The 21,270-nt window shown below is 37.3% G+C and overlaps 1 protein-coding gene across 3 annotated transcripts in view; it reads right to left on the bottom strand.

The window, feature by feature from the left end:
- Positions 1–7,527: 7,527 nt before the first annotated feature.
- MTPAP (mitochondrial poly(A) polymerase) overlaps positions 7,528–21,270 on the bottom strand; it is a 55,557-nt gene continuing 41,814 nt past the window's right edge. For 2 of the 3 annotated variants that reach the window (XM_064284970.1, XM_064284971.1), the window contains exons 7-9: positions 19,834–19,926; positions 19,683–19,756; positions 7,528–18,073 (exon numbers count right to left, since the gene is read on the bottom strand). In XM_064284970.1, coding sequence (XP_064141040.1) covers positions 17,714–18,073; positions 19,683–19,756; positions 19,834–19,926 — 527 coding nt within the window. In that variant the 3' untranslated portion in view covers positions 7,528–17,713. The remainder of the gene's footprint in view (positions 18,074–19,682; positions 19,757–19,833; positions 19,927–21,270) is intronic. The other variant, XM_003410698.4, reaches the window with a different exon arrangement.

Raw genomic sequence — 21,270 nt, 5'->3', positions numbered from 1 at the left:
GCTAGATCATTCCCATCCTGACCCCTTTTCAGTTCAAGAAGTTATCTTGACAACTCAAGATTTTTCAAGTGAAAATTACAGGGCCTGAAACTTTCTAGGCAGGCTATAGAAACTAGAAGGAAAACATTAACCGTGGTAAGCTCTGGGCTGGAGGATTATTGGGTGATTTTTTATTCTTCTTTACTGTTATTTTCAATTTTTAAAATTGCCTTCAATGAACATACATTGCACTTATAATTTTAAAAACTAATTTTAAGAGAGGATGATGGACTATAGAGAAATGGAAATAATCTCCCTAGACACTTTTTTTTTTTTTTTTTAGACACCAAAGGGAGCTTTTCAAGAGCCTTTCAGAAGCACCACACCTGCAGAAGCCTTGGATCAAAAAACCACTGAGCTCCCTCTGCAGGTCTATGATGGTATTAACTGGCCGCCTTCCCATTCTTGGCCTCCTTGAAAGAATCTCAGACCCTAGTCAAAAAAGCTGCAGTTATTCTAAGATAAAACGAAATGTGCTGAGGCAAAAAAAATTTTTATTGGGCATCTTATGGGAGCAAAGCAAAACGCAGTATTTTAAACAAGCATATAAAACAGAAACATCCCTTGAAATTTCAATTCCATGAAAAAATTCAGCAGGCGGTAGCTAAAACAGCATTACCAATTAAAAAATACCAACCAACCAGGGCTACCAGGCATCCTTGTCAGCTCCAACAGAGGAAGACCTCTCCTATGTTCTCCAGGTTCTTTCGTGAAAAAGGAATTGGTAAAATAGAGGTGAGAGAAGAAGACAGAATTTATTTTCCTTCTTGCACCTGTAAATTTTGTTCAGCTCCTTAATAACTATGCACCATTCTTCTCACCAATAAAATCTGAGTGGATTACATCATCTCTTGACATTCCTTTAAAACCCTAGATAAAAAGGAAGAACATGAAATCATAACATTATGCACTTTGTTACCAAAGTATATATTGAATGGTAGATAGTTTCTATACACAACTTGATGTAGGCAGTTGTGGTGGGTTGAGAGGTAGCCCCCTAAAAGATGTTTCTATGTCCAAATGCCTGGAACCTGTGAATGTGAACTTATTTAGAAAAAAAAAGTCTTTGCAAATGTAATTAAGTTAAGGATTTCAAGATAAATCATCGTAGATTATCAAGATGGGACCCAAATTCATAGACAAGTGTCTTTACAAGAGCCAGAAGGGAAGAAGAGAAGAAAGTGATATGAAGATGGAGACAGAAATTGGAGTTATGCTGCCACAGGGCAAGGAATGCCTGGAGCCACCAGAACCTGGAAGAGGTGAGGGAGGATTCTCCCCCAGAGCGTCCAGAGAGAACACAGGCCTGCAAACACCTTGATTTCAGACTTCCAGCCTCCAAAACTGTGGAGGAATACATTTCTGTTGTTTTAAGACCCCCAAAATATGGTAGTTTGTTACAGCAGTCCTAGGAAACTAATATGGCAGAATAATCAGAAGACTTGGGTTAAAGTCTCTGCCACTTACCAGGGATGAGAGTTTGGGCAAATCACCTCTCTTAGCTTCAATCTGCTCATTTGTAAAAACAGGAACACTAAAAATGGTCAGTTATCAGACGTAGTGGAAGAAAGGTCCTCATATATATAGTAGCAGTAAAAGATATTTTTTTACCTAGGAATAAACTTAAAAAGAAATGGGCATGATTTCTATGAAGAGAAGGTCAAACACAGGACTGAGGGAGACAGAAGAAAATCTAAACAAACAGAAGGGTGCACCACATTCTCAGGTGGGCAGACTCAACGTTGTGTGGCTGTTAATTCCTCCTAAATTAATCTATTGACTTAATCCAACTCAATAAAAATACCCACCAGATTTTGTTGTAATTTGACGAGCTGATTCTAAAGTTCACAGAAAAAAAAAAGGAAATAAGTGTAGGCAAATAGCTAGAGAGGCTCTGAAAAATAAGAGTAATGAGAGGGAGTAATCCCTTCTAGACATTAAAACAAATTATTAAGCTATCATGTTCAAGTAGTGTGGTGTTGGTACATGAATAGACAAATCAATAGAAGAAAGGAGAAAGTCAGAAACAGATTAAAATTTATTATATAATAAAGGTAGGATTTAAAATTCACAGGAAAGAGATAAATTATTTAATAAATGGTATTGACAAAAACAACTAGCCATTTAGAAAAAATAAAATGGATCCTTATTTCATATAACATGTTAGGATAAATTCCAGATATGTCGAAGACTGAAATGCAAACAATAAAATCAGAAAAGTATTAGAAGAAACAATGAAATAAATCTTTAAATTACGCTTAAATGGGAAAGGCTTTCTTAGCTCTAAACAAAAAATTGACATATTTTATTATATAAAAATTAAACATTTCTACATGACGAAAACCACAATGGCAAAGTCAAAAGACTAATGGCAAACAAGGGAAAAAAGTGTTCTTATAAATCAATACCAAAGACAAACTCTATAAAATTTTGCTAAAGGATACAGATAGTTCACAGAAAAGGAAATTCAAATGAGTCTACAACTTTAAAAGATAGTCAACCTCATTCATAACAAGGTAAATGCAAAGTAAAGCTATGAAAACATGTCATTTATCATATTAGCAAAGATTTTTAACAATGATAACATACTGTTGGTGAAGAGGTGAAGAACAGACACTCTCATATGTTGTTGACTGAAGAATAAATGCTACAACGACTACAAAGGCAGTTTGGAAGTACTCTCCAATTACAAATGCACAAAGTCTTTGGTTCAGAAAGTCTACTTCTAGAAATTTATCTTACTTATATATTAATGCATGAAACAAATGACAATAGTACAAAGATATTATTCGCAGCATTGCTTGCAATTGCAAAACTGGAAACAAATGCCTGATCAAAAAACAGCTGGTTAAATAAATTATAATTTGTCCATTCAACGGAAATTTATGCAACTCTAAAAACAGATGAGGAAATATTTAATATCTGATGTAGAATAATCGCCAAGCTATAAAGACAAGTGGGGGAAGAAAAGCGCAGAGGTGAAAAAGAAAATACACAAATGTCTTTGCATAAGTGTAAAAAAATGTCTGGAAAGATAGGTGAACCCGTTATCCGTTGCTGTTGAGTGGGTTCCGTGACTCATAGTGACCTTACAAGGAAAGAGTGGAACTGCCCCATAGGGTTTCCGAGGAGCGGCTGGTGATTCGAACTGCCAACCTTTTGGTTGGCAGCCAAGCTCTTAAACACTGGTTGCAAGTGGCAAGAAACCTGAGTGGCATGAGACAGGGTAAGAGGAAGATTTTTCACTAAGTTTTCACTATACATCCTTTTGTAACTTTTGAATACTGCACCACGTGAATGTTTTTCCTTAAAAGAATTAAATTACATTAAAAGACATGCCTTAACATAGTTTATAAAGAAAATGTTCTACATTCTACTTTGGGATCTTAAAAGCCTGTGACCAGCCATCTAGGATGCTCCACTGGTTTCACCCTTTTGGGAGCAAGGAAGAATGAAGAAAACTAAACATACAAGGGAAAGATTAGTCCAAAGGACTAATGGATCACATGTACCATGGCCTTCACCAGACTGAGTCCAGTACAAGTAGATGGTGCCTGGCTACCACCACTGACTGCTCTGACAGGGATCACAATAGAGGGTCCCGGAGAGAGGAGGAGAAAAATGTAGAACAAAATTCTAACTCAAAAAGAGAGACCAGACTTGCTGGCCTGACAGACTGGAGAAACCTTGAGAGTATGGCCCCAGGATATTCTTTCAGCTCAGTAATGAAGTCAGTCCTGAGGGTCACCCTTCAGCCAAAGATTAGACAGGCCCATAAAACAAAACGAGACTATAGGGGTACACCAGCCCTGGGGCAAGGATTAGGGGGCAGGAGGGGACAGGAAAGCTGGTAATACAGAACCCAAGTTTGAGAAGGGAGAGTGTTGACATGTCACAGGGTTGTTAATCAATGTCATAAAACAATATGTGTACTAACTGATGAGAAACTAGTTTGTTCTGTAAACCTTCATCTAAAGTACAATAATAAAAAAAAAGAAGACATACCTTTGAACATATTTCAATGGAAGGGTAAAAGGTCTACATAAAGCACACAGCACACAGTAGGCACTCAATAGATGGCTATTAAGAATGATTGAGCATTTCTTGCTAACAAGCGGCCATCTAAGATGCATCAATTGGTCTCAACCCACCTGGATCAAAGGAGAATGAAGAACACCAAGGTCACACAATAACTATGAGCCCAAGAGACAGAAAGGGCCACATGAACCAGAGACTTACATCATCCTGAGACCAGAAGAACTAGATGGTGCCCAGCCACAACCGATGACTGCCCTGACAGGGAGCATAACAGAGAACCCCTGAGGGAGCAGGAGAACAATGGGATGCAGACCCCAAATTCTCATAAAAAGACCAGACTTAATGGTCTGACTGAGACTAGAAGAATCCCTGCAGTCATGGTCCCCAAACCTTCTGTTGGCCCAGGACAGGAACCATTCCCGAAGACAACTCATCAGACATGGAAGGGACTGGACAATGGGTTGGAGAGAGATGCTGATGAAGAGTGAACTACTTGTATCAGGTGGACTCTTGAGACTGTGATGGCATCTCCTGTCTGGAGGGGAGATAGGAGGGTAGAGAGTGTTAGAAACTGGCAAAACTCTCACAAAAGGAGAGACTGGAAGGAGGGAGAGGGCTGACTCAGGGGGAGAGTAAGTGGGAGTATGGAGTAAGGCGTATATAAGCTTATATGTGACAGACTGACTTGATTTGTAAACTTTCACTTAAAGCACAATAAAAATTATTTAAAAAAAAAAGAAGTCAACAGTTTCCAGTAACAGCAGACTAGGTGATATAGTCCAACTCTCTCACTGAAAGCAACTAAAAAACTGGGAGAAACAAAAAACCTCTGCATCAAAGCATCAGAATGCTAACAAGGCAGTAAAAAATGGCAGGGCCAAGATCATAGAGAAGTAACTTACTAAGGTGAGACTAGCATTGGGGCTGCTTTTTCCCTGGGGACATTGGCTGATGACAGAAGAGGTGGTTCAGAAATGAGCAGAGCTTTTGAAAGACTCACAGAATAGGAGCCAAAAGCTGGAGTATAGGGCCTCCCAAGAAAAAGGGCTCTGGAAAACACACCCGCCTTTGGATTGGGATATTTTCCACCACAGGGTTATACTCTAGGAGTAAAAATGTACTACAATCTGGACCTGGATCCAACTTGAGAATCTTACAGTCCTGGACGACCCTTACTGGATTAGGGTCGTCCAGGACTGTAAGTACCCCAACCCACCTTCCTGAAGCAAAAATTAAACTTTCTGAAGGAAGATAACATCATCCTTCCTCAAACAATCTCTATGATTTTTCACATACGGTGTCAACCTACAAGATAACAACAATAACCAAGCACACTAGAAGAGAAGGCAATGTCATGATAGAGAGAAACAGGGCCACAAGGGAACCAGACAACAGAGTAATCAGATACAGACTTTAAAATAACTACGTTTTTACAAAATAGATAAATTAGACTTTATCGAACTTTATAACTTTTGTGCATCAAAGGAGTTTATCAAGAAAGTGAAAAGAAAACCTACAGAAAGAGAGAAAATATTTGGGAGCCAAATATCTGATGGAGGTTTAATATTCAGAATATATAAAGAATTCTTAGAACTCAACAACAAAAATATCAAACAACCCAATTTAAAAATGGGCAAAGGAGAACAAACACATGGAAAGATGCTCTTTGCCATTAAAAAAAAGAGATGCAAATCAAAACTACAATGAGATACCACCTCGCCGCTGCTAAAATGGCATTACTTAAAAAACAAAACATTAAACAACAAATGTTGGTGAGGATGTAGGGAGACTGGAACCCTTATTCACTGCTGTTGGGACTATAAAATGACAGAACCACTGTAGAAAACAGTATGGCAATTCCTCAAAAAATTAAAAATACAACTATCATATAACCCAGCAATTCTGATTCCAGGTACATACCCTAAGGATCGAACAGAAGTGACACAAACAGACATCTGCACACCTATTTGCAGCACTACCCACAATGGCAAAAAGATGAAAAACAACCTAAATGCCCATTAACGGATGAATGGACAAACAAAATGTGCTACACACGTACAATGGAACACTACTCAACCATTAAGAAAAATGTATCCCAAATCATCTGGCAACATAGATGCACCTGGAGGAAATTATGCTGAGGAAAATAAGTCCATCAAAAAGGACAAATATTGTATGATCTCAGTTTTATGAAATGACAAGAATAGGTGAATATACAGATACCAATGTTATTGGTGGTTACCAGGGACGAGGCAGAGGATGAAAATCCTTCTCTAGGCAGTAGTCACTTTTGTTTATGTGATGGGAAGGGTGGCACCAAATGTGGGTGAAGTTGGCACAGCTTGACTAATATAATTGATGCCACTAAGTTGTACGTAAGAAAAAGGATGAACTGGCAAATGCTATGTTATATTTAATTTTGTAACAACAATAACCAATGTATATATACGGGTTACAGAAGCTGAGGCTTCTTAGACATAATCAACTCACAGGATTAGTTTTCTTGGTTTCAAGACTTAGGGTCTTGCTCTTGTGGGAAAATTTGGTCAACTGGCATAAGAAAGTTCTTAAAGTTAATGTTCTACCTCCTAGTTTGGTGCGTAGTGTGTGGAGTCTTCAAAGCTTACAAGTGACCATCTGAAATACTGGAATAGAGACCAACTATAGGTCTCAATTCGTCTTGGGCAAAAGAGAGAAGTAGGTAACCCAAGAATCAAAGAAGCAAATCGTCTCCATGAACTGATGGTTCCTCTCCTTCAAAGCCATAAGAGCGAGTTACCACCACCAAACTTTCTGATCAGGGACACAACAGATGGATTCTAATAGAAGGAAAGAAAAATGTGGAAAAGAACTTCAAATTCTTAAAGAATCCAGCCTTACTGGACCCATTGAGACTGGTAGGAATCCCCAAGACTATTGCCCTGAAAAAAAAAAACAAAAACTGTTGCCATGGAGTTGATTTCAACTCAGAGCAACCCTATATTGCCAAGACACTCTTTAAAGCTTGAAGCGAAACTATCCCCTGAAGTCACCTTTTAACTGAATAGCTCAAAAAGTAAAGAATGCCACCCTTGAGTATAGTGGTCTTTTAAAAAAATATCTACGTGAGACCAAACGGATAACAATTACCCTAAAGCACAGGTGAGGAGTTTGGAGGGCAGTGACACTAAGTCAATGGGAATGGAACAACTAGGAGGGAAATAATGAGGATGTTGACACAATGTGAAGAATGTAGACAATGTCACTGAGTAATATGTGTAGAAATTGTTGAATGGGGATGTGTTTTGCTGTGTATATTTTCACCAAAAATACAATAAAATATATATTTAAAAACAATATATATATATTTAATGAATGTACATATATATATTTAAACAGGCAAAGGACTTGAATATAGGCATTTCTCCAAAGAAGGTATACAAATGGCTAATAAGCACATGAATAGATGCTCAACGTCACTAGCCATTAGAGAAATGCAAATCCATACCACTATGAGATACCACTTTACATCCACTAAAATGAAACCATGTTGTCAATTCTGACTCATGGCAACCCCATGTTTTACAGAGTAGAACTGTGTTCCACAGGGTTTTCATGACTGTGAACTTTTGGAAGCAGATTACCAGGCCATTCTTCCAAGGTACCTTTGGGTGGGTTTGAACCACCAACCTTTTGGTTAGCAGTTGAGTGCTTAACCGTTTGCACTGCCCAGGGACTCTTCACATCCAGTACAAGGACTAATATCAGAAAAATGGAAAATAACAAGTGTTGGCAAAAATGTAGAGAAATGGGAATCCTCACCCATTGCTGGAGGGAATGTAAAATGCTGCAGCTGTTGTGGAAAAAGTTTGGCAGGTCCTCAAAAAGTTAAACGAAGAATTACCAGATGATGACCCAGCAATTCCATTCCTAGGTACATACCCAAAAGACTTGAAAGAAGGGACTCAAACAGACACTTGTATACCAGCATTCATTGAGGCATTATTCACAATGGCAAAAGGTGGAAACAAAGCAAGGGCCCTTCAACAAATGAATAAGATAAACAAAGTATGGTATACCCATACAATGGAATATTATTCAGCCATAAAGAGAAATGAAGTTTTGTCTGATACACGCTAAGTGAAATAAGTCACACACAAAAGGAAAAATATTGTATGATCCTGGATATACGAAATTTCCAGAATAGGCAAATGCAAAGAGACAACCATTTATAGTGGTTGCCAGGAGCTGGAGAGATGGAAAGTTATTACTCAAGAGGTATTGAGCTTCCTCCAGAGAGATGAAAATCATTTGGGAAAAGACAGTGCTGATGATTACAAAATACAGTGAATATAATAAATACAATAATATACTATAATATAATTAATATAATTAATGTCACTGGTGGCACCCTTAAAAATAGTTAACATGACAAATGCTTTATTATATAAAATTTATCCCAGCAAAAAAAAATTAGTAGCTTTTTTTACATGTTGATTTTTACAGCAGTTTTGGATGTGCAGAAAATAGAGTTCCCATGTTCCCTCTCTCTTTCCTGCACATATTTAATAGAAGAAAAACAAAGACAAATTGAGAATTTTAACAGAAAATTGGGGCAGGGGGGTGAAAACTTTTAAAAGGACCAAATGGAAACTCTAGAACAAAAATTACCGCTGAAATTGAGAAATCATTCCGTGGATTTTAAAAATTAGACATGGCTGAAGAAAAACTAATAAACTAGAATACAGATCAGAAGAAAAGAGCCAGAATGAAATGAGACAAAAAATAGAAAATAAAGGTAAGAGATATAGAGAATTGAGCAAAAAATTCTAACAGATGTAACTGGAGTCCTAGAAGGAATAAAAAATAGAGCCAAAGCAATATTTGAAAAGAAAATGGTTGAGAATTTTTCCAAAACCAATAAAAAAAATTTTTTTTTAATCATTAAGTAATGTTAAGCAACTCCACAGCACACAATCATACGTGCTGACCTAATCAGCACAGCTCATACTGTGGGAAATTCCCTAAGACAATCTAGTATCTTCGGTAAATTCCAAGGGGAAAAAAATGCAGTAGAAACCTTGCTATTCAAAGAGCCTTAAGGAACCTATCAATCAATCCCAATACATGGATGGTAATTGACTCCTGATTCAAACAAACACTCTCAGGGGAAAAATTGTGATAAGCAGAAGGCAATTGGCAACTTGAATACTAATTGGATATGATGATAGTAAAGAACTACTGTTTTTATTTGTTTGATTGAGGTGTGATAATAGTTTTGTGATTATGTTGGGGAAAAAGTTCTTACCTTTTAGAGACACCGACATATTTACAGATGAAATGGTAGAATAACTGGAATTTGCTTAATACAGAAGCAGTGAGTACATAGGGTTTTAAGGAAAGACAATTTGCCATGAGTTAATTGTTGGAATAGGTGATAGATTTGAGCAAGTTCATTACACCTTTCAGTTTTCTCTGTGTTCAAAATTCTCCAGTTTTAATTATTGGTAAGCTTGATCATCTTTACTGTTTATATGACCATTTAATTTCTTCCATGCTGTGTCTTTGTGTTTTTTGCCTATTTATTACCAATTTGTAAGAGCTCACTATATATTAGAAAAATTAGCCATTTTTCATTCATATCAGATTTTTCCAGTTTTTTTTATTTTAACCATAAATCACAAAACTTCCATTTTAAAGTAGTTAAATTTATCAATATTTAATAAATTCATGCCATGCTTGAAAAACTCTAAGCTTAGAATAGTATTCACCCATGACTCCTTTTAGTACTTTGATTTCATTTTTTCCCCCTCCACAAGAAAGTTCTGACCCACCTGGAATTTATTTAGGTGTAAGAGTGAGCTCAAGATCAAGTCTTACTTTTTTTCTAACAGCTGCCAGTTGTGTCAACACAGTTTATTAAATAATTGATCTATTGATTTGAAATGCTGCCTTTATTTTATTACCAAACTCCCATATATTTTTAGTAATCTCTATGCTCTGTTCTGTTCTGTTGCAGTTTGTCTATCCTGAACCAGTAAGCATTCTGTTTTAATTACCACTGTCTTATCTCTTATATATCTTAATATGTCTTATATATCTTAATAAGTTACTTCCCCAATTATTTTTGTTTCCTGTTAGCTACTGTATGTTCATTCTTCCAGATACACTTCAGGGTCACTTCCAAGGTTTGTTTTGTTTTTTCTTATTGGATTTCAATAGTGATTGTATCACATTGATAAATATACACAGGCAGAACTGTTACCCTTATATTAAGTCATTCTATTAAAGAAAAATTTTTGACTCAAAATGAGAAGAAACACCTGCAAACATCCATCAATAATAGGAACCTGGAATTGTACAAAGCATGAATCTAGGAAAATTGGAAATCGTCAAAAAAGAAATGGCATGCACAAACATTGATATCCTAGGCATCAGTGGGCTGAAATGGGCTGGTATTGGCCGTTTTGAATCGGACAATCATATAGTCTACTATGCTGGGAATGACAACTCGAAGAGGAATGGCGTTGCATTCATCGTCAAAAAGAACATTTCAAGAACTATCCTGAAGTACAATGCTGTCAGTGATAGGATAATATCCATATGCCTACAAGGAAGACCAGTTAATATGACTATTATTCAAATTTACGCACCAACCACTAGGGCCAAAGATGAAGAAATAGAAGATTTTTATCAGCTGCTGCAGTCTAAAATCGATTGAACATGCAATCAAGATGCACTGATAATTACTGGCGATTGGAATGCGAAAGTTGGAAACAAAGAAGAAGGATCAGTAGTTGGAAAATATGGCCTTGGTGATAGAAACAATGCCGGAAATCGAATGATAGAATTTTGCAAGACCAACGACTTCATTGCAAATACCTTCTTTCGCCAACATAAACAGCGACTATATACATGGACCTCGCCAGATGGAACACACAGAAATCATATTGACTACATCTGTGGAAGAGATGATGGAAAAGCTCAATATCATCAGTCAGAACAAGGCCAGGGGCTGACTGTGGAACAGACCATCAATTGCTCATATGCAAGTTCAAGCTGAAACTGAAGAAAATCAGAGCAAGTCCACAAGAGCCAAAATATGACCTTGAGTATATCCCACCTGAATTTAGAGACCATCTGAAGAATAGATTTGATGCATTGAACACTAGTGACCAGAGACCAGACGAGTTGTGGAATGACATCAAGGACATCATCCATGAAGAAAGCGAGAGGTCACTAAGAAGACAGGAAAGAAAGAAAAGACCAAGATGGATGTCAGAGGAGACTCTGAAACTTGCTCTCGAACGTCAAGCAGCTAAAGCAAAAGGAAGAATTGATGAAGTAAAAGAACTGAAGATTTCAAAGGGCAGCTCGAGAAGACAAAGTAAAGTATTATAATGACATGTGCAAAGAGCTGGAGATGGAAAACCAGAAGGGAAGAACACGCTCGGCGTTTCTCAAGCTGAAAGAACTGAAGAAAAAATTCAAGCCTGGAGTTGTAATAGTGAAGGATTCCATGGGGAAAATATTAAACGATGCAGGAAGCATCAAAATAAGATGGAAGGAATACACAGAGTCATTATACCAAAAAGAATTAGTCGATGTTCAAGCATTTCAAGAGATGGCATATGACCAGAAACCGATGGTACTGAAGGAGGAAGTCCAAGCTGCTCTGAAGGCATTGGTGAAAAAACAAGGCTTTAGGAATTGATGGAATATCAGATATTTGGAAATCAGATATCTGTTCAGGGCTTAATGCCCAGAATATATAAAGAACTCTTGTAACTCAACTACAACAAAAAAACTAACAACACAATCAACAAATGGGCAAAGGACCTGAACAGGTATTTCTCCAAAGAAGATGTACAAATGACAAATCAGCACATGAAAGATGCCGAACGTCATTAGTCATTACACCCATATTACCAAAAAATGGAACAAGTGAGGATGTGGAATGTCCTTTTGCGTTGCTAGTGGGAATGCAAACTAGCGCAGCCAATGTAGGCAATATCTCAAAAAGTTAAATGTAGAATTACCGTATGTCCCAGCAATTCCACTCCTAGGTATATACCCAAAGGACTTGAGAGCAGGGACTTAAAAAGATACATATACACCAAGAACGTTGCAGCATTATTCACAATACTCAAAAGATGGTAACGGCCCAGTGTCCATCAACAGATGAACGAATTAACAAAATATGGTATACACATAAACCTTAAAAAACCTATTGCTGTTGAGTCGAATTTCAACTCATAGCGACCCTATACTACAGAGCAGAACTGCCCCTTAGGGCAGTTGTAAATCTTTACAGAAGCAGACTGCCACATCTTTCTTCTGCAGAACGTCTGGTAGGTTTGAACCACTGATCTTTTGGTTAACAGCTGAGTACTTAACCACTGCACCATCAGGTTTCCTCATGTACACATACAACGGAATATTATGGAATGTTATTCTGCCAAAAAGGAATGAAGTTCTAACGCATACTATGACATGGATGAACCTTGAAAACATTTGTTGTTGTTGGTAGTTGTCATCGATTCCAAATTATGGCGACCCCATGTGTGTCGGAAAAAAACTGCTCCATAGGGTTTTCAAGGCCGTGACCTTTCAGAAACAGACTGCCAGGCCTGTCTTCTGAGGCATGTCTGGATGGGTCTGAACCACCAACCTTATAGCTAGTAGTTGGGTGCTTAGCTATTTACGCTACCCAGGGACTCCTGTGATGCTAAATGAAATTATACAGACACAAAAGGACACATATTATATGATCCCATTTACATGAAATATCTAGAATAGACAAATACACAGAGACAGAAAATAAATCAGTGGCTAATGTGGGCTGGGGTGAGGAAGGAATCAGAAGTTATTGCTTAATGTGTAGGTTCTCTTTAGGGTAATGAAAAAAGTTCAGGGGACAAATAGTGGTAACAGTTGCACAACACAGTATGATTAATGCCATTGGACTGTACACTTGAAAGGAGTTAGAATGGCAAATTTTACACTGTGTATATTAAAAAAAAAAACCTAACACTCATTAAACACTACGTGCTTAGCATTGTCTAGTGCTTTAAGTCTATGAACTCATTTAACCATACAGTAGTCCCATATAAGCATTAAAAGAAGATGGAAGGTATACAGAGTCACTGTACTAGAACGAATTGGTCGACATTCAGCCATCTCAGAAGGCAGCATAAGATCAAGAAATACTGGTAGTGAAGAAAGAAGTACCAGCCAAGTTGAAGGCATTGGTGAAAAACAATATGCCAGGAATTGATGGAATACCAATTGAGATGCTTCAATAAATAGATGCAACACTGGAAATGCTTATTCATGAATGTCAAGAAAATTTGGAAGACAGCTACCTGGCCAACCAACTGGAAGAGATCCGTATCTGTGCCCATTCCAAAGAAAGGGGACCAAAGTGTGGAAATTATTGAACAATATCAATAATACCACATGCTAGCAAAATTTTGCTGAAGATAATTCAAAAATGGCTGCCCCTTTAGATTGACAGGGAACTGCCAGAAATTCAAACCAGATTCAGAAGAGGACATGGAACAAGGGATATCACTACTGATGTCAGATAGATCTTAGCCGAAAACAGAGAACATGAAAAAGATGTTCACCTTTGTTTTATCAACTACGCAAAGGTTTTTGACTACGTGCATCATAAGAAAAATTATGGATAACATTGCGAAGAATGAGAATCCCAGAACATTCAGTTGTGCTCATGTGGAACCAGTACTTGGATCTAGAGGCAGTCGCTCAAACAGAACAAGGTGGTATGTACTATGTAGTTTAAAATTGGAAAAGCTGTGCAGCGGGGTTTATTCTTTCCTAAATAAGGTGGGTACATTGTCCCCTGAGGTCCCTGGGTGGTGCAAAAGGTTCGCATTTGGCTAACTGAAAGGCTGATAGTTCAAACCCACCCAGTGGCACCACGCAAGAAAGACCTGGCAATCTGCTTCCATAAAGATTACAGCCAAGAAGACCCTATGGAGCTCAGTTCTACTGTCACACATGGGGTTGCCATGGGTTGTAATGGACTGGTGGCAACAATTTTTTTTTTCAGCATTATGCCCAGACCTAGACACCCCTGAGCCACTGAATTCACCACCCTTCAGTTCTGCGACCTCCAGACTGCTCGTGTGCTATAACATGACTCTTATTCCCTAAACCACTTTGACTTGGTTATTCTGTTACTTGGAGCAGAAAGCACTCTGTCAAGTACATCTAATAGACATCTAACATATATATACTTCCCTTCTACCCTTCACATAGTTAAATTTCTTGAGAGCAAGAGCTGAGTCTTTTGAGTTCACCAGCATTTGGCACAGTGCCTGGCACTCAGGCATTGTTCAATAACTACTTGTTAAATGGTGAATGAATGAAGAGCTTTGAACTTGAAATAAAACAAAAATGCGATTTCACTCTACTCTCCAAGTCCATGTGTAAATAAACCTTAAAAAGTTAATTAAAACTCTAATCATTAAAAAAAAGGCTGCACTAATGTGCCAGTAACTGTATAACAGAAAAACTTCAGGAACTTGAGAGTTACACTGTAACAACCTTTAAATGTTAAAGAATTTTGGTGACAGAGAACATGGTGTGTACTTAATTTATAGTTTTTTCATTAATTTTCTGTATTTTATTTGACAGCATTCATTACAATGTTTCCAATGTACCATAATTCAAAATACACCCAGACAAAAACAACAATTCACATTTCCTGTTTTTCACTAATTTAGACTTGGTCTCTTCCAAATTAGGTATCTCACCAAGCTAACTCTTTCATAGTGTCATAATATTTACTGCTTCAAGCTGTATCTTTCCAATACTCTCTTTAAAATTTGTCTCGGCACAAAATTCTAAATGCTTAGTAACTTTGCTGTGAAAAAAAAAAGTTTAAATATAGTCATCTTAGAAAAATAAATACTGCCTCAAATTTAGTGCTCCACTGGTAATTCAAGGTGGATGGAGACACACACACACAGAGGGTACTTCAAGATGGATGGACACACACACAACGGGTACTTCAAGGTGGATGGACACACACGACATAAAATATGAAGATTCACATTTAAAATGCAGTGTATTTCTTATTATTTCTAATTAATTTTGTATTTCTTATAGTGTATTTTCTTATTAATTTCATGTATCCTGTATCATAGATACTATAGATAAAAGATTCTATTTAAAATAGACATTTTCTGGGAGTTGCTCCATGGGAATCCCAGAGGAAAGTTGTAATGTTTATATTCTTTGGAATCTGTATCCACAGTAATTGAACTCAGCATGAAAATCGAAACAAGCCTTTCAAGCATTTTTTAAAATTTTTTTGAACGTCATCCCAGGGCAAAATTGATTTCTGGTCATGTTTTTATTCCTTTCCAAGTATATATGGCAAAAAAAATTCTCATCAAAACAGCTTTACGTAAAATTGTATGTTAAGCCATAACTGGTGTCTCCTGTTGATAGCTTTAAACCACTTAAATTTTATTTCTTTGTTAAATATTAAGAAGGAAGGCTCTTCTGAGGTATATTGTGTCACCTTCTGGACCTTTGTGGAAATTTTAACAGCCAAATTTTATCTAACATAACTCGGGGCTTTATGGCACTCTTACTTGATAAAAGGAGCAGTGATCTAAAACAACTCGTATCATCACTTAATCGCCTGGAAGCACTGCTATTATTCTTGCACAATAGCCTTTGATGATTTACCACTGAAAATATACTCAATCTCCTCTGCCTGCCACTGCCAGTCCTCCTCCATCTCGCTCTAACTTGACTCGTACGTGGTGTGTGCTCCAGTGAGCACTACAGCCCAGCCAATGTGGACTTGCAGTTCTCCCAACTTGCTTCCTATTTATGCTGTCCCTTTTTACCAGAACGATAAACTTCTGTACCTTTCCTTCCATCCCTTCAAGACCTACCAGGCCCCCTAAAAAACAGCATTAAGAAATGATTGCTGAGTATGTCTATCATGTAATAAAAAATACATTTAAGAAATCTGGGATGAGAAACACTCAATTTGTAGTCTATATTCAGTTAACTAGAACTTAAAACTGCATGTTAAAAATCAGATCACTAGAAATCAAAACCCATCACATGATTAAACCTCATCATTCTGAAAAGTACAAAAGGCTTACAAAGTCAAAGTTGTCCTATAAAATACAAGAAAAAAAGAAAGCTAACACACATATACATGCTTTATGTGCTTAAATGACCATTTCGGACTTAACAGCAACCTAAAAAATATCCCATCGAATTTCTGTGAACAGGAAAAAAAAAAAAAATTTCATTAGAAATGTTTTCATTAAAAGCATTTAATTTATGCTTTTAAACCCCCATTTTAATTCTTAATACAGATTTATAGCACAATATAATAACCCTAATTAAACAAATGAAAATTGGCTTTTAATTTAGAGACACTGTATAAAAAACACTGATACTTGATCATTGGTTTCAGGTATGAAATCAATCCACTAGCGCAGTTAAATGGGCACGGAATTCAAGTGAGTTTCTCAAAATATCCCAAGCAGAGCCCATTATAGCTTCTGATCTAAAATTTGGATGGGACACTATTTTTAATACCACTATTTTATAAAATCTAAATCTGAAAGAATTTTGAATAGCAAGAACAATAATTATATACCACAAACACTGAAAAGCAATAGCTAAAGAGAAGCAACACTGACTATGTGCCAGGCCCTTGACCTACCACTTTCCTATGTATCTCACTTAACCTTCACAACCATCTGGTGAAGTAAGCACTACTATCATTCCCATTTTACAGATGAAACAACTGGGGCCCAGGGAGACTGAGCAACTTCCCATGGAGCCAGTTGTGCTCGAGTCTGTTTCCAGGCACTATGCTATTTTGTTTCTTAATCTGAAAGTTATTCCACAGGAAATGCAATAGAAATTACACTTCAGTGCAGGCCATTTCCTACAGAGAGGGAAGTTCTCAAAAGAGATGTGAAGAAATATTGGGAATATCACATTTTACTAGAAACAGGGCTTTATTTTTGAAAACAGAGAAAGGAGCTAAATATTTAAAAATACAATGTAGCAATATTTTTGTATACTTGGTTTAGAATACCTAGAATGTAGCAACTGAAATGTCTACACTCACCTCTTCTAAAAAGACAAATATTTATGGAAATCAACCTGTTTTAATTTGTGAGTAATAGTATCTCGCTTGAGGAATCCAATAATATGTATTTTAAAGTACCAGCAAATTTCAAAGTTTTATTGTATTCCTTGCCTACAAGTGTACAAACTAGAAACCCTTTCAAATGATTTCCAACCAGGGTACTAAGGTGGATGCAAACAATGATTTGACTATAAAACTGATTTTTACCATTCGCTTTGTATAGTTTATCTCCTTACTAAAAGTCCATTCTAATCTTCTCTCATGCCTTCCTTGTGGTTCAAGTTCTCATAAAGTTCCTGACTTGGATATCAAACTGATCACTGACACAAAAAGGGACATCTCTCAGAACTTCAGACCAAGTAAGTGGGCCAATGAGAATACCATGAAGTAGTATCAGATGAAAGCTGAGATATGTGAAAGTTTCACACCAGCTGGTCCAGGTAGTCCGAAGACCATTGTATATGATAAAAACCAGTTCTCAAAGGAAAGCAGCAGCTATTATGCCCGAGTACTAATTGTTCTTTTCCCACTGGTGTTTATGGAATCTTCTGTATTGTCACTTCTTATAGATTCTAACAAGTTTTTAATTCTTTCACGTGGAGGCAGTTTCCTTTTCTTCTTGGCGAGAGACATACTATTTGATGCAGATGGCAGCACCAGAAGGGCCAGCCCCCAGGGCTGATAGCTTGATGAAGGACGATCTTGATCTTCCTGTTGTAAAACCCAGGCACTTTCTCTAGCCAGTTCTACAAATTTTTCCAGCTGGCTTTGATTTACATTTTTGCTGATATTGAGAGAAGTTTCAAAAGGATTCTGAATGTGCAGAGGAGAAGAGTCAGGTTTGTTTTGTTCCCTTCCCTATAGATTATTACAAAGAAGAAAACAATGTATAAATATATGAAGGGCTTAAATATAAGAACAGTTTGGTTAACTTATTGACTTGTGAAAACATATAAAATACCAGCATTAACTTTACACAGTAAAGAATTTCTTTCCTAAGGGGATTGGGGGTGTGTGTGTACATCTGATTTTTTTTTTTTTTTGGCACTGGAGAAACATAAATTAAGTTTATGAGCTATGGATGGTGATGTCACTGCTCAGAAGAGAGATGGCTGGAAAAAATCAATCAATAAAAAATTTTTAAATAACATAACACTTTTTAACCTAACAGGATACAGCTAGAAAGGCAAAAAAGAAAAAGGCAAAAAATATGAAGATACTTTTATTTTTGAACCTTGCTAAAAATGCACTTATTAACTAAAAGCCAGTGGAAAGAGAAGCACACAAAATTAGAATCCTTAAATATAGTAATTTGTTTCCCAAATATGTAATGAAAACAAAAGAGAAAGAACAAAAGGTTACTCATTATTCATTTTAAAACAGTAAAAATTTTTTATTTGCCTTCCTAAAGATCCAACAATAAGGCTCTGCCAGGTAAGATAATACCTCACAGAAATAAAGCAAAAAGCTAAAGCTGTGAATCACATGAACAGCAGTGACCCCATCAGCCTATATAATCTTTTCCTCTTTCAAATAATAGCATGTATTAGCTATCACAAACCCAGTGGTGAGGATTCCCCGGCATAAGGAGCATCTGCTGACTGACTCCCTAACTCTACCCTGCCCCTACTCAGCAGGTCTGGACTGCCCCTTCTCTGTGAGCACTAGGGTAACAGTACAAAAAGCATAAAGGACTTTGTATGTCTGGTGACCTTTTTCTTCTGGATTGCAATCCAGAGCTTTCTGTGTGCCCCTGCTCCCCCTTTTTTTTTTAAACAAAGTCTCCACGGGCAGGATAAGGGTTAGGGAACAATGAACAAAGGAGAATTGAAAAAAGAGAATAAAACCAACTATCTGGGTATGTGTTTTATGAAGCCAGTTTTACAAAGTTTGTAACCATATAACTAAATAATAAAATAAACCCAGCTGTCACAAGTATCCCTCACTTGTACAAAAATCTTGCAGAGGGTTCTGCTGATTTTCTTTTTTAGAAAAATGCTTACCATTCCAGCTGAATCATAAATTCACTTCCCCTAAATAAATTAAATCTTAAGGGCTCAAAATGAGACAATCACTAGAATCTCTTTGAGACTATACCCCATTTCTTCCATAGGAACTCAAATCCAGTTTTAAAACAATTATATGTAAAATTATGCTTTCCAGAAAATTTTCCAGAACAGAGTCCACATTTTCAAGGATAACATGAAGTGACGACAGCGGTATCACAGCACAGTGAAAAGGGCACACAATCTCAAGGTGAAAGGCCCGGCCCTTGTTCTCTGAAAAAGCTAGATGGCTAATCTCAATCCAGTGATGGGGGTTGTCCAGGCAGCCATTCCTTATTAATATCTATTACTGTGGTGCTTAAAAGAAATAATATTTGTTAGTGTGGTTTGCAATTAAGCTAACTAAGTATTAGCACAGTAGAAGACCAGATACCTAATAACCAAATCTAAAAGATATTTACCTGTCTAATATTTATGGAATTTTTATTGAAGGCAAAATTTCCAAAATATTCAAAAAATTCCTTCAGTAGTAATTCTGCAAAGAAATAAAACAAGGAAAATAAGAGGAAATTCCATTTCAATCCAAAAAAAGATAAGAGAAAAATCACTTACCTAGTGTTTCTGTGTTTCCTGAAGGTTTAATTCTATTCAAGTCACTAATAAATGTACAGTTGTGGCCTTCTATTATGCATTTATCTTCTGTACCTTAAATAAACAGAAATGGAAAAATATTTCACAGTATATTTTAAAGATATTCCATACTTAAGAGAAGGAATCTAGGATTTAACGCAATCAACGTTATACATTTATTTGTGCTTATTAGTGTTCTATATATTTATGGCTAGTGGGAAGTTAAAAGGAAGAAAGGCCTGGCAATCTATTTCCAAAAATCAGCCAATGAAAACCCTGATCACGATGGTCTGATCCAGTTGTGCCTGGGGTCGCCATGAGTTGGGGCCCGACTCCACAGGCGGTAACAACAATAACAGGATTTAACAATTCTTTTGTAGAGAAGATCTGAGACTAGTTATAACACAGTGCAATCCCATTCACTTTAGCTCACTAGCATCGCTGTCGACCAACAGCCCATGATTCCTAATCCGTCTTTAGAGGTAATCAACTTTCTAATTATAAAAGAAAATGTAGGCAAGCTCCATTTCTCAAATTCTGGCACTATGTTAATCAGTAGTGCTTAATTTAAATCTCTCTTTCATTCTTGCCACTTCTTCAGGCATTTATTCTACCATTCATGCATGACACCAGCTGAAGGTCCTGACAGTTTTGAGAAACTTCAGGTACTTTCTAAAATGTAATACTCTAGAAGGACTGGGGAATCACTAGGTGGTGCAAACAGTTAAACCCCTGATTACTAACTGAAAAGTTGATGGTTCAAATCCACCCAGAGGCACCTCAGAAGAAAGGTCTGGCAATCTGCTTCCGAGAGGCCACAGCCTTGAAAATCCTATGCAACAGTTCTACTCTGGACACATGGGGCTGCCATGAGTCAGAACTGACTTGAAGGCAACTGTTTTGTTTTTAGAGTGACTGGAATTCAGCACAACAAATTTAACAACACGCTGGACTCAGGCACCCACATTTTCTAATATTCGTTAGAGATAATCATTGTCCTAATTATTGATGAATATAAACCCACTGCCATCAAGTCGATTTCAACGCACAGCTACCCTGTAGGTCAGAGCAGAACTGCCCCATAGGGTTTCCAAGGAGTGGCTGGAGGATTCGAATCACGAACCTTTTGGTTAGCAGCCGAGTTCTTCACCACTGTGCCACCAGGGCTCCTTGATGAATACGGTCCCCTGAAATACCTCAGCCAGCCGACTTGCAGCTGCTCAATACTGTGGGGAAGCTCCGCTCACTTTGGAAATCTCATCAGCGGTCACCCCACCTTCTAACTCCAAGCTGGTGCACTCCCCTCTTTGTGCCTCCTCCAGGAGCACTTACCTCACTGCACTTTGGTGACATGTATGCTGTCCACCCACCTCATCCTCTGACTACAAAGCCTGCTGTCCTGTTCTAATGCCGCTCCCA

The sequence above is a fragment of the Loxodonta africana genome, chromosome 4, assembly GCF_030014295.1.
Source record: "Loxodonta africana isolate mLoxAfr1 chromosome 4, mLoxAfr1.hap2, whole genome shotgun sequence".
Classification (NCBI taxonomy): domain Eukaryota; kingdom Metazoa; phylum Chordata; class Mammalia; order Proboscidea; family Elephantidae; genus Loxodonta; species Loxodonta africana.
The sequence above is the reverse complement of the archived record's forward strand: the minus strand, read 5'-3'. Positions and strand labels throughout refer to the sequence as shown.